The 13,496-nt window shown below is 46.6% G+C and overlaps 4 protein-coding genes across 4 annotated transcripts; 3 read left to right on the top strand and 1 right to left on the bottom strand.

Annotated features, from left to right (window-relative positions):
• Positions 1-1,556: 1,556 nt before the first annotated feature.
• JR316_0010680 (uncharacterized protein) lies at positions 1,557-2,366 on the top strand (the record flags this gene model as incomplete). The annotated part of the gene is made up of 1 exon (XM_047896345.1): positions 1,557-2,366. One exon carries the CDS (start codon positions 1,557-1,559, stop codon positions 2,364-2,366), a length of 810 nt encoding a protein of 269 aa, XP_047744390.1.
• A 2,986-nt stretch (positions 2,367-5,352) lies between these two features.
• Positions 5,353-8,398, top strand: JR316_0010679 (Caseinolytic peptidase B protein-like protein; the record flags this gene model as incomplete). The annotated part of the gene is made up of 12 exons (XM_047896344.1): positions 5,353-5,453; positions 5,509-5,969; positions 6,004-6,094; positions 6,169-6,740; positions 6,808-6,870; positions 6,949-7,380; positions 7,454-7,473; positions 7,549-7,695; positions 7,770-8,027; positions 8,090-8,177; positions 8,236-8,318; positions 8,393-8,398. The coding sequence occupies 12 exons, from the start codon at positions 5,353-5,355 to the stop codon at positions 8,396-8,398; spliced, it is 2,322 nt and encodes a 773-aa protein (XP_047744389.1).
• A 1,509-nt stretch (positions 8,399-9,907) lies between these two features.
• JR316_0010678 (uncharacterized protein) lies at positions 9,908-10,308 on the top strand (the record flags this gene model as incomplete). Its single annotated transcript, XM_047896343.1, has 2 exons — positions 9,908-9,945; positions 10,035-10,308. The coding sequence occupies 2 exons, from the start codon at positions 9,908-9,910 to the stop codon at positions 10,306-10,308; spliced, it is 312 nt and encodes a 103-aa protein (XP_047744388.1).
• A 1,263-nt stretch (positions 10,309-11,571) lies between these two features.
• On the bottom strand, positions 11,572-12,901 carry JR316_0010677 (uncharacterized protein; the record flags this gene model as incomplete). Its single annotated transcript, XM_047896342.1, has 2 exons — positions 11,572-12,620; positions 12,703-12,901. 2 exons carry the CDS (start codon positions 12,899-12,901, stop codon positions 11,572-11,574), a joined length of 1,248 nt encoding a protein of 415 aa, XP_047744387.1.
• Positions 12,902-13,496: the final 595 nt, after the last annotated feature.

Raw genomic sequence — 13,496 nt, 5'->3', positions numbered from 1 at the left:
TTACAGCACGAACGTGCTTTGGCTCTGGGGGAAGCCATTGACATCTCCACTGAAAACGCCTACGGTTCCGCCCTTAACTCCTACCTGGCTTTTGTTCATAACCACAACATTCCCGTAGAGCCAACACCCGACACCCTTTCGTTATACGTGACTTACCAATCATCATTTAACAAAATACACACCGTCGAAACTTATTTGTCTGGCATTGTACACCAACTAGAACCTCATTTCCCCAATGTCCGACAGGCCCGTACCTCTCCGTTGTTAAAACGAACTTTGGTTGGCTGCAAAAAACGGCATGGTACCCCTCAAACTCGCAAAGAAGCATTAACTCTCGACGATCTGCAATTACTGAAGCAACATTACACGACCTCCAATGACCACGACGACTCACTTTTTCTTTCTATGGTCATGACGGGTTTTTTCGCCCTATTACGTCTTGGCGAGATGACTCTACCCGACGAAAAACGTCTTCGTGACTGGCGCAAAATCACCATGCGCAGCTCCGTACGCTTATCCACTTCCCAGTTTGAATTTTGGTTGCCATACCACAAGGCCGATCGGTTTTTTCAAGGAAACCACGTCATTGTCAAAGCTACTCAATTCCAACATAACCCTGTGTCGCACTTCACCAACTACTTACGTTCGCGAGATCAACTTTTCGGTAACTCCAGCGGCCCTTTATGGCTCACGTCGACAGGTGCCATTCCCACACGGCATTTCTTTATGACTAGGCTTCGACGTTTCTTTTCCAACTCCATCGCTGGCCAAAGTATGCGAGCAGGAGGTGCCACATCCCTAGCAGAACACGGTGTGCCTCCAACAATCATACAACAGATGGGCCGATGGTCTTCCCAGGCGTTTCTAATCTATATTCGAAGACATCCCGCAATCATACAGGGTTTGCTCTACGCCAAATCCCGCGCACCAAATGTTACTACTCATACTTAACCACTTTCCCGCTCCTCTATTGAAGTTTCTTTTTTGAAACTTCGCATCATTCTAATCCAAAATCATAAAAAAAAAAAAAAAAAAATTCAATGGTTAGCCTTGACCTCGACAAAGTGGCCACGCATTCGTGCAATGTCACCCCATATGTAGCGTTTTCTCATTTCCTTGCTCACGAGCAGCCCCGCCTATGCGCGATGCTGCTCCCCCACGTGTACTTAATCACTATAATATCTAATTTGTATTTTCGAGCACTCTGTACGCCCGAGCGCGAACAGAGTGCCTCCGTCGCTATTCCAAACCCGTGTGTTTCTCGCGAATCATTGGTTGAGTTTAATAGGAAGATTACAAAAATCCAATGAGAAGCTCTGGAGAAAACCGCGAGGAAATGTGAATAGCGCCTTATACATTGCCACCGTCAGCCTGAGAGCACAAACGGTGTTGATCAAACCTCTGCTCGGCCCCAAGCGGCATGAGCTCACACATGAGGTTTCACATTCCAGTAAATGTCTAAACGGTGGGGGCAAAAACATTGCTCTTCCAACCGCTCTATCACATTCCGAGCGAATCACCAAAACATTGTTTTCAAAACCCACCCTTCTCCTCCCATGGCACGTTCTTATAACACCCCTTCTACCACGTCCAACCACGAAAATTCTGATGCAACTTTAATGGAATTTTTCACCAACAATGCCGCAGCCATCAATGCCATTTTACACCAACACTCGTCCACAGAAACTTTCAACTCTTCCACTGACGACCTTGCTTGGAATAATGCTGTCGCTGCTTTACACAACATTACACACTCCCGTCCTGCTACCCCCGTCCTACTGCGACGGATGTACGCAACCTCCAATGCTTTTTCACCCCAACCCAGCGAGTCCTCCACTGTCGTTTCACCCGCTGTTTCACAACCCGCATCACCTCCTCCCCTCACTGTCATTTCACCCGCTGTTTCACAACCCGCATCACCTCCTCCCCTCAGCAACACCCTCTCACTTGCCCACAATGACAACAACTACTCTGATTATACACAATACGACGACTACTCATCTTACAATAACCAACAATCTCAACCGAACGATTTCCGTCCCCGTTCTACTCTGATCCCACGCGTGTTGCCTCCCATCAATTGGCCGTCCGACTTGTATCCACCCATCCAACCTACTGCAGAATTGCAAGCCCAAACTCCGTTCCCAAACATGGAATCGTCACCCGTTTTACAAGACTTCCAGATCGAAGTTTGCCATCGGCTCATCGACGATTCTGTTCACTTCGCCACCTTGCCGTTTGAACTCGTGATGGGCTTGATTGCGCAACTGCAGTGGTTGCTTAAATGCGCACGCAGTAGCGCTGAACAACGCGATTTGCAACGCCTTTTCTTCTTAGCGCATGCTATTTTGCGCAACCGTGACTGATATGTACAGCCTTGACTGATATGTAGAGCCTTGACCTCGACAAAGTGGCCACGCATTCGTGCAATGTCACCCCATATGTAGCGTTTTCTCATTTCCTTGCTCACGAGCAGCCCCGCCTATGCGCGATGCTGCTCCCCCACGTGTACTTAATCACTATAATATCTAATTTGTATTTTCGAGCACTCTGTACGCCCGAGCGCGAACAGAGTGCCTCCGTCGCTATTCCAAACCCGTGTGTTTCTCGCGAATCATTGGGACGAGCGAGTCATCAAGCGCTTCTAACTGTATGTGGAAAAAGTGAAAAAGTACAATCAGGCTGTTTCCTGTGTTCTTCTTTTCTTCTTTTATTGGGTGTATTAAGAACGTAACGTTGACCCGGGTATGTACGTACACGCCTACCTATAAACTGTGTGCTGCACCGCCTTGAAGTTGACGTAGTACTACACAGTTGATTGAAAAAGGATAATTCCCTCATCCCTCATCCGAGTCCTTTCCCCAGACAACTAAACCGCAAATGGAGGTAGACATATCCAGACTCCAATCGCAGTCCCAGCGGTCCCATGTGTATTTTCACCGAAGTCTGATAACACAACTCCGCGTCAGCGGCGCCAACTGAGCGCGACGGGTGGGCGCGTTACGCTTGGCGCATCCTCATGTGATGTCGATTATTCAGGAACACGTACTTGAGATAGGGGCTGGCGTGCAGACGGTTCACTGATAATAGATATAAGTTAGTCTGAATGCTTCGTACGTTATGTTCAGGCGTGGGTCAAGTCGTGTGGTTTGCACATGTGAACAGCCTGGGTTCTTTTTCAAAACTTAATGTAATACCCCAACCAGCGCTTGTATTGGACTATTTTTATCATGCTCAATATCAAGGCACGAATTCATTTTGTTTGTTAAACTTCAGTCACTTAGCCGAGTCGTCCATGACTGCCGTGTCACTCTGTAAACCAAGGAACGCATTGCCCTGACATCAGAAAACCGTATATAATCCTTTACTACACGTCTTGATGTCCCCCATCTGTAGACTTAGCATGAAGACTGTACTCTTTCTCGTTGCCGGCGTCCTTACATCCATATCGCAAGTGGTGGCACTTCCAAGCGCTGATAGTGCGCTTATCCTGTGTATGTCCATTTATGTATTTGTATTTTAATTATGCCGCTTAATGCCTACCATGGTGCATTTACATGTTTCAGGCGGAGGTCCAAATGTATGCATCCATTTCTGAATATCTTCTCTCTGACTTGTACTACTACCCTGATGCTGACAATCCGCACCATTCCGGAACTTCAACCATTCATATAGAGCATTAGATGTAAGTCTATTTTCTATCATGAATACCAGAGTATTTCTGACACTAAATCACCCTTTTCTTTAGGCCCCGTGTCGTATGTCTGCTGCGGGCCATTTACCACGGACGGATACGGCTCGTAAGTCGACGCATACTTACTCTCAACATCTGAACTTCCTAATCAAGCGTCTTGCTGTTTAGCTGCCGTCCAGTCAGCTTGGGCTGCCCATTGACACAACTCTGAATCTTCAGAGTCAACCCGCATATGTACAAGTTATTGGTTTCGTATACGGACATTCTGTGGATCAGCAAGAGTGTAGTAACTTTCGGTTCAGGCTTTGTAGTTGTCGATATGAGAAGAGGAAATATCAAATCAATGAAGTACCATGCAAAGAATCATTTTGATATACGTCCCTGAACAGGTTGTAATGCGGCTTGTGGCATTCCTTGAAGTGAGAAATTATATCGCGCCATGCCTAACAGAACTTTCTTGTACTGTTCTCGTCACCAATTACTTATTTTCCCGAAATGCTCTTCGACGGCTTCTCCGTGCCACATATCACATTTACACACGATAATTTAAGTACGGACCATCATACCGAGGTGTTAGGCATAGCCTGGGAAATCCGCGATGGATTTCGTCTGAGTAGGTACCCGTCAACGCGGTATCTCCGCCCTACAAACCTCGAGGTTTGAGAGTGCGAGTGCCCCGGTTCGCATGTACGTTCATGTACTCCATCCCTACTCACGCGATTTGATTAACCTTCCCATCCACCAGGGGAGCTTTGGAACGCGCATGGTAAATAATTTGAAAGATGTTTCTGAATGTGGTAGAGGCAGGGTTCTGAAACACAACCTCAACCTGAGTTCTGCGATTGAGAAAGCCTCAAATCTGAGACCCTTCATATCTAGGCCCTTCACCTTATTTAATACATGTTTTTCGCATCCATCTAGCCAACCGTAATATCATATATTTTCCTATCTAATTAAAGAAAAGCATCTGATCTCACCCTTCTTATGTCCGTAGGTCGCGTACATCAAAATACACTACGAGAATTATATCGAAGACAGCTAGTCTATAATACAAACCCGAGTTAGATATATGCCACGAGGTGTGATTAAGGGGCCATCCAGCGTAAAAGCATCCACTCGAATGATGTAAAGCCGGACTCGTTCCCTGAAGATGAACAACGTGTTGGGAAAGATATGTTCCTATGGGCTGCGATAGTGTGCAAACATAGCCGCGAGGCAGCAGCGAGGATTGAAATTTTTACTAAAAGTTGAAGTGGCTGTACCGTAAGCCTGGGAAAATGTGTGGCTTAATTTAAACTTGATTTGAACAATCTATCATCAAGGCATCGATCGTCTACTAATGCATAACGTCAAGTACACTCCCACCGTACATTTCCGTCTACACAAACTGACTCAGTCGTCTAAAAACCCTAATCCAAGGTTAATTTTTTTCATTTTCAAAGACCTACAACGACAACTCTACAGAAGACGACGCCTACAAATCAACATCGGAACCAATTACTTGTGGGTTCTTATGACTCTGAGGGCCTACACGTGCTGTTGTGTGCACTACCATTTGTCGCAGACAATGAGTGAACAATGGCATCAAGGAAGGCACCGCGGAAAATATAAAAGTGCCTACATTCTGCTAGAAAACGCCCATCTTCCTACTGGCACCCATGGAGTCGAAAGTCACCCCACCTGATGCCCAATTGGCAGTCTCTGGAGGCCGCAGTCTCTGTAAACTTCTCGTAGAAAATGAACACGAACGTGTTCGTCAGTAAGTGTATCTTCCAAGTGCACACATACATCAAATCCAACATAATTTAACACAGATTGCTCGAGATATCACCCGACCTCATCAACACCCGCCACCCACTCGGCTGGGCACCCCTCCACACTGCCACGCTCAACTGCGACCCAGAGCTCCTCGCGTTTATCCTCTCCCTCCCCGGGCTCGACGTCTCGGTAAAAGACCAATCAACGTTCAACACCTCGTCCTCCGACGCAGATATACAGTGCCGCAAAGAAGAATTATGCCCAAAGATTGTCGGTACAGAGTCCACGGCCGGAGCGAGCGCGCTGCATTTTGCATGCATGCGCGGGGACGCTGCGGTGCTCGATCTGTATATTGGGTCGACAACGGATATTTCTAAGGGGTTTGATTGGCAGGACGAGAAAAAGAGACTCCCGAGGGAGTATTTTGATTTGGCCAGGGTTGATATAGAGGTAGTAAGAGCATACCATGAGGCGACCGTCCAGTGGAGGATGCGATACCGCTCGCTTGAGAGAAAAGGTACGATTTCTCAATTTTGACATGATTTTCTCAGTTGGATCGAGGACTCAAATATACGTGATAAATGTAGATAGCGCAGCGCTCTGCAGGGCAATTTGCGAGCGCGATTTAGAATACTGTAAAGAGTGAGTTGCCTTTCAAAACCCCTCCACCGACGCATCTCACCGGCGCTTCGTTCTATACGAACCCTCTTCTTCAGGATTATCAACTCAAACAAGAGTCTCGCCATTACAAGGAGCCGTGGCATATACGGCCGAATCTCGTCAATCATTAAGTCCCTCAAACCGGCCTCTATAGATCTACACAGTATCACCTCCGCCAATCCGTACTCCGATGACGATAGCCAACCTCTCCACCTCGCTTGTCTCGTGGGCGAGATGAGCGTTGTTGAGCTGATCCTGCAGGCAGGCGGAGATTGGGAAAGAAAGGACGACAATAACATGCTTCCCGAGGAATACGTGAAGGTGCATGGTAGTGTCCGCATGGAAGAGTTTAGAGCGCTATGTGCTGAGGAGAAGGAGAGAAGGGACAAGAAGGTGCAGCAGCGCAAGGCGGAGGAGGCAAAGGAAAAGGAGGCAAAAGAAAAAGAGGAAAAGAGAAAATTGGACGAACAGCTTGAGGCTTTGGTGTGTATGGGAGAGCTTATGGATGATTTACAACATGAGAGAGAGCGGGACTTGGAGGGTCTGTCAGATGAGAAGGCAAGGAAGCGCGCGGAGCGTGCCTCCAAAGCTCAGAAACGCTGTAACAAGGCTGAGCGGAAGAAGACTGGTATGTTTGCGTTTCCAATACTCATATTCAGAGGTTATCACATAATATTAACCCGTCTTATTTCCAGCAAAGGCAGAGAAAGAAAAAAAGCGAAAGCAAATCGCGGAGGACAAATACCGCATGCGACATCGTAAGCAGATTGACTCTCCATATATATGTGCCTATCACGGACTAATAAATTGTAAAACCGCTTCATCCCTCTCTCTAGTCGAGATAGAGAGATCTATAGGTGCAAATGTGGTAGGACAGCGGGGCCCCATCCGAAGTATAGCTTCGGCCTTACGATTGCGGGAGAACGGGTGGGTCGACCCCGAGCGTCCGCTGGTCCTGATGTTTCTAGGGAGCTCAGGGATTGGCAAGACGGAAATTGCAAAGCGCATTGCGCTATATCTGCACAACGACGCATTGAAGACAGCGGTTAGGGATAAGGCTAATGGTAGATCGTCAAGGGATAATGATTCCGAGAGTGGTGATGATAGCGATGAAGATGGGAACAACAATAGAGACGCTTCAAAAGACGGTGGGAAGGAGGGGAAGAAGGAGAGGAAGATCACACTTAGGGATATTGAGAAGTCAGGAACGTTTGTGCGCATTGACATGTCGGAGTACCAACATAGCCACACAGTGGCCAACTTAACAGGTAAGCTCTCCTCCCTTGTTCCATGCCCTCTCAGATCCAATTCTGATTAAATAAAATTCCGCGTCACTCACAGGATCTCCCAAGGGCTATGTCGTACGTTCCAGTCTCTCAGTCCTTTTCTCCTCGTTTTCCACGCTAATTTCATGTCCCTATTCCAATGCATGACAGGGTTACGAAGGTGGAGGCAACCTAACAAACCAGCTAAGAAAAAATCCCCGGGCCGTCGTCCTCTTTGATGAGATCGAGAAAGCTCATCCGGACGTGCTGACCGTGTTCCTCCAGCTCTTCGACGACGCGCGAATTACTGATCCAAAGGTATGTATGCTTCATGATCTTATAGGTATTAATGCACATATGGCTAACATACTATCTATCATGTGTTTGTACAGCATGGTACAATCCACTGCCCTGACGCTGTCTTCATTATGACGTCTAACCTAGGGTCGGAAGAGATCCGCCAGGCCGCGCCTGGTCTACACAAACTGGTTGAACGCACCGAGGCCGTGGACATGCACACACAGTACCTCAATGGGATAGCCAACTTCAACAAAACACTGTACCCCGTGCTCAAGAAGACGTTGAAGCGGGATGAATTCCTTGGTCGAATCAACCAGATGGTGGTATTTCTTCCGTTTACAGAGAACGAGGTTAGTCGGCTGAGCAAAAATACCATTTTTTGGGGAGTATTGACTGTTTCGATCGATTTTAGATTCGGAAGATAGTGAGAGTTGAACTGGATAAATGGAAAAAACGTGCTCACGAGCACCATGGTATCCGTCTCTCGTGGACACCTGAAGGTACCAATTTTTTGCCAGTCAGTAAAACTCATTTTTCAGTAATCTTTTATAACTGCAGTTATTGCTAAGCTAGCTCAAGGCTATGATGAGAACTACGGGGCACGTTCCGTGTCAAATGAAGTAAAATCATGTGCGATCCAGGTAATAGCTGAATCCCAAATTCGAGGAAATATCAAAAAGAAGTACAGACCTTCAGTATTAAAAAATTTTATCAGGGCTGACTTTTGTTCGCCATAGCTGTAACGTCCGACTGGTTATAAACGACACTGGTAACATAGATCTACGGAGAGAAGATCCACATGTAGCAGGTATGTGCAACCTTCAAGTCCTTGTGCTGTCATGAATCTGATAAAATCCTTGCAGCGCCACCCTCTGATAGTATTTCTGCTGGAGATACAGCTGCTTAGGCATTCTGAAAGACACATGAATGGACGAGATTAGCTATTTACATAGTTTCATTAAGACCAGATCGTCTATGCCTGTATCATTACCAGTTTAGGTTGCTCATCATTGTATTAATCGAAGGAATTGAAAAAGCGTCCATGGCTTAGAGGCTTGCCAAAAGGATATTGAATATTTTATAGGTAAATTATCAGATCGTGGGCAATGCCGCATACTTGACCGCGGCTCTGAACTATTGAATTCTCCATCGGATCGCGTCTCGTACACGATCACATATATGTCATGTGACTAATACACGGGCGCGGTTCTGATTTTGAAACAGCGACTACAAGTCCCGCGATGGGCCATTGTCCTGCTTTTGTGTTTTACAAGTTACGAGTGTGCCCCTTCTCTTTAATCTTCCATCGCTGAGTTGGTTCTTCATTCTGGTTTCCCGTCATCCTCTACTTTCTGTCGTTACAGCTCCCTGCTTTTACGATCTTCTTATTTGACACATCCTTGTGAGTCACGACATGTTAAGACCCTTGCTCAACTCACGCGCGCTCATTCCCCTGATTCCCCATTTTTGTGACACCACTAGGCTAAACTTCCAATCTGGCATCTTTTCTAGGTGTTAAAGAATCGATACATCGGTTTCCAACGTAGAAATACCCCAAATTGAACCTTTTTTATTCTCATGCCGAAGACACGCAACATTTCTTGGACGAGAGTCAATGCTCACGAAACGTTTAACACTGCCCAATCACGCAAAGATTCATGGTCAAAAAGAGAATCGTACCCCCCTTCCGCAGCAAATACACCTAATTTATGTCAAAAACATGCGTGGATGTTTGATGTTAGTTGTTCAAATTGTAAAGTAAGCCACTCTCCTTATGGTGATTCATATCCCGCCTCTATTATCGCATTTCTGACGCATAATTAGCTGCGAGGCTCAGAAGATGGTATCGGCTCATCGTCAAAGCCAAAGAGTGGCTTATGTATCTCTGCGATTACGAACCAGGCCCAAGTTACTTCTGCTGCAGCTGGGCAGGCGCGGAGTTCTTGTTTATTGTTAGCTCATTCTAACGGTCAAGGTCCATCGAAACTGCCGCCTCAGTTGCCTTTTAGACATACTAAAGAAAGTCCAGGAGAATATCCATCGCCAAATAAGGTACCCTCTATGATGGATGGAATAGCCTCGAATACGTTGACGCCCGTCGATTATGAAGCAGATAATGGTAATGAATGTAGGCTTGACCCCCCTGCCAGCTCGAGCATTGTGTCTGCCAGTATCAAGCGGATTTGTAGAACGATAGGTGGGCTCAAAAAAGCTTTGAATTGTCCCCACCATGGAACAGAGTACGATGATGCTTGTGCGCACTGCCAGGTATTTACCATGTCATTCTTACACTGGATATATAATATTCACCATTATAATTGCAAATTTTGACTGGCCTATCTTTGTCAATAGTTCAGAAAAACGGTCAACACTCCAACACTATTCATGAGAGTGGCACCTCACGCAGGTCACCAAACTACGCTTACCGAGACATCCGAACAGGCAGAATCATTGCCCATCGAAGCAAGACTGGATCAGTCAACTGAAAATGAAATATCTATGAGCCCGCAATTAATAACTACTTCAAGCGCATCGAAAGGGAAGGAGAAAGAATGGTCTGCCTCTATCGAGACAGTACGAGGCAAGGAAAATGTACCCGTCACTTTGGGTCCCCTGATCCGAGATCTTTGAATTGCACTGCAAGACGAATCATTTATAAAATGGATTTCTCCCAAGGTGAGGTTCCCAACAGGAACTCGTAGGATATTTGGAACAATCTCCAGTTCGAAATCAACCAAGACGATTCAATTTCCACTATTGGCCTCAAACACAGCGCTCCTTGTATAGTGCTAGCAACCAAATTATTTCATGTTAAAACTTTTAATGTAACCAATAGCCAGTCCTCTGCCGCACGGCTTTCAAATGTGCGGTAAAGAAGCATATCTTGTTCAGCAATGCATGCGTGATCCCAGGCCAATACCGCTATATACCTTTTCAAAAAATTTCAACAAGAGTTTGTGCTCATTCCAAAGCATTGTAAACTCTGGACAGCATCACGTACATAAAATCTGGCATAAGAATATCATCAATCAACATCAACGTTTTGAAACGTGAATATTCCCTATCTCCGACAGCCTAGAGGCCAAAAGCCTTGAGACTGTCGATTTGAATATTCTAAGTGAAGATATGGTATTGTGCAATTTGTCCACATCCTAGAAACATTGCTTATGTGATGTCAAGTAGATTGGGATCATCCTTGGTGGGCTTCGTCGTATAGTAAATCTACTTGTCTGGGACGAGACCCTGTGACCCCATGGGTCCTACAGAGCTAACGAAGCTGTTTATACGCCTGTCTTCCATCACGTACAAAGTATATGAGAGAAGGCTACCGTCGTCACCTGCCTCATATCCATGATTGGCATGTTGGCTCAACCAGCATGCAGTGGTAGATTAAAGGTTAGTAATGGACTAAATTGTAAATACTTACCGGGCTTCTTTCTCAAATTTATCCGCGTCCTAGTCATTTGATAGTACTGTCCGTAATTGCGACAGCTACATAAGGCGTATGATCTACAAGTTCAACAAGGAAGTCTAAAGATATATCTACTTTGCTTGTCAGCCAGAAAAGCTTCTTTCCGATGTGGAGCCGACATGCTAACAGAGATGGAAAATGTCGGGTAAAATCGCATACTCCTGCGCTATCATTTCATGACCAATACAAAGCAAAAGAAAGTACAAGAAAGTACACGATGGTTTTTAGTAAGGGATAGAATGAGCATACTGTACATCAACAAGCACAACACCGTTAGTACAACACAAGAAACTGCCAAACCAGAAGGAAAAGCGGAGGCAGGTCCTCTATCTGCCAAAAAAAGAGCAAAGTAAACGCCACACAAAAGAAGATAATAGTACAGAGATCCAAAAGACAGAGGAGAAAGGATACGAGGCGGCGTACTATACCTCGCTCCCTTCGCTACCCGTCGCCATACTTGCCAAACTTCCTCTTTGCGCGGCTTTTCGCTTCCCCACGTGCGCATCTCCCACGCCTGAACCATAATCAGGCGGCATGACTACAACATCGGCCACGCCAACCTCAAGATGTGGCAATGGATGCTCGTCGTCGTCGCCCATAACTGACAATGGATGAGAAATTATTGGTGGAGACGGAGATGTGGAAGCTCCGGGAGCGCCTGTTGAGCTTGATGCTGATGATAAAATTGCCGAACTCGAGGTTGACAAGCTGCTCGAGGGCGGAGAAGGCATGGCAATCAGAACAGCTACACGCATCGTATGTGGTCCCTTTAGTTCGAGCTTCTCATTCGCAGTTGCGTCACCACTGTTAGGCCCTGGAAGGTTGGCGTTTGAGCCTGCATTTGATCCTGCAAGCGGGCCAGGTAGGGGCGAAGTTGGGTTGGGTGTTGGGTTAAGCATGCGCACTACACGGGATAGGATTGCACGAGGCCGTGATGTTGGTGTCCGAACTGAGGTCGGCGGGGTTGGGACAGCAACAGCGGCGGAGGATGCGTTAGTAGGAGTACCTGCGTTTGCCTCGACATCCCGTTGCATTCCAACTGGCGTAGACGGCTGTTGAGCGGCTGTGCTGTGTAGGCTACCAACGGATGGGATCGTAGCCAAACCAGATGGCGACGGCGATGACGTAGGCAGCGTAGTCGACGATAGATAACTGACAGCGATAGGCTTGATGGTATCCCACTCCTTCGAATGCTCAGCTTTCCATGTATCATTGATCCTTTGACTTCCGGCCCCATGAGCACCATACGAGACAACATCGCCCTTCCCGTCGATGTATGCCTCCCAAAGCATCGGCTTCTTACTCAAGTCCACTTTTACAGGACGTGTAGGGGGTGCGGGAGGCACCCATGTCCCATTCCTGATAGCCTCTTCCACCATGAGCCTATGCCTCCGACGAAGCACGAAAGAGCGTATGACGATAGCGGCAGATACAGAGAGGAGGAGGACGAGTGTCGCCAAGAATGTGTATACTAGATTTTAATAAAAATAAGCATCATGAATAACAGAAAAATAGAGGATTCTCCGTGGGATGGGTACCACGAAAAGACGCACAGTATAGAGAAGCTGAGGTTGCGATGGACGCATTGGTGGCGTTACTGTCGGTCGAGGGTCCTGATGAATGAGAAGATGGAAATGGACTGGGCGTCGAGGTAGAGGAGGAAAAAGTTGAAGAAGTTGAGAACGAAGAAGAAAAAGACGTCGACGAAAAGGATTGGGACTCTGATGAAGCCGTCGAGTTACTTGACGACATGTTGTCGATTAAAATGATATAATGTCGTTATAGAGCTTGGTATATTGGGCGACTTGGCGGCACTACCTTCTACCCACAATACAATGAGGCAAAAGACAGAAAAGATGAGAGGGGAATCCGCCTTGTAGGGACCTAAGACAAAATAAAAAGAAGCAATGGTGGAGAGAAACAAGGAGCTACACGGGCAGCGGAGAGCCGGGGGGATGGAAACAAAAGATCACACTAGTTAAGGCGTGGGGATCTCGTGCCCAAACCGTGGTTAACTGGTGGCCTTAAAAATATGTCGTGTCTGTCACCCTGGACTGTAGTTGATTTCAAGGAGGAATTTTGCCCGTAAATGGATCCGAAGCAGTGCCCTCTCAGAGGTTTCGAGGCGATATTTATATCGTGGGTGCCGACGGACTATTTGTGACGATTATCCGGAATTGCCGTTCGACCTCCGTTGTGCCTCGAAAATGCTGATTGTTGACTGCGGAAAGCTATATGAGTAAAGGAGGTAATCCTATCTTTATGCAGGTAGAAGATTTGGATGCGAGCTCTGTAGAAGGATTGCTCCAATGACTGCGTAGCGGAATCTGTATTAGGCTTTGTGCTA

This window comes from Psilocybe cubensis, chromosome 10 (assembly GCF_017499595.1).
Source record: "Psilocybe cubensis strain MGC-MH-2018 chromosome 10, whole genome shotgun sequence".
Taxonomy (NCBI): Eukaryota; Fungi; Basidiomycota; class Agaricomycetes; order Agaricales; family Agrocybaceae; genus Psilocybe; species Psilocybe cubensis.
Note: the sequence above shows the minus strand (reverse complement) of the source record. Positions and strands in the feature narration are given on the sequence as shown.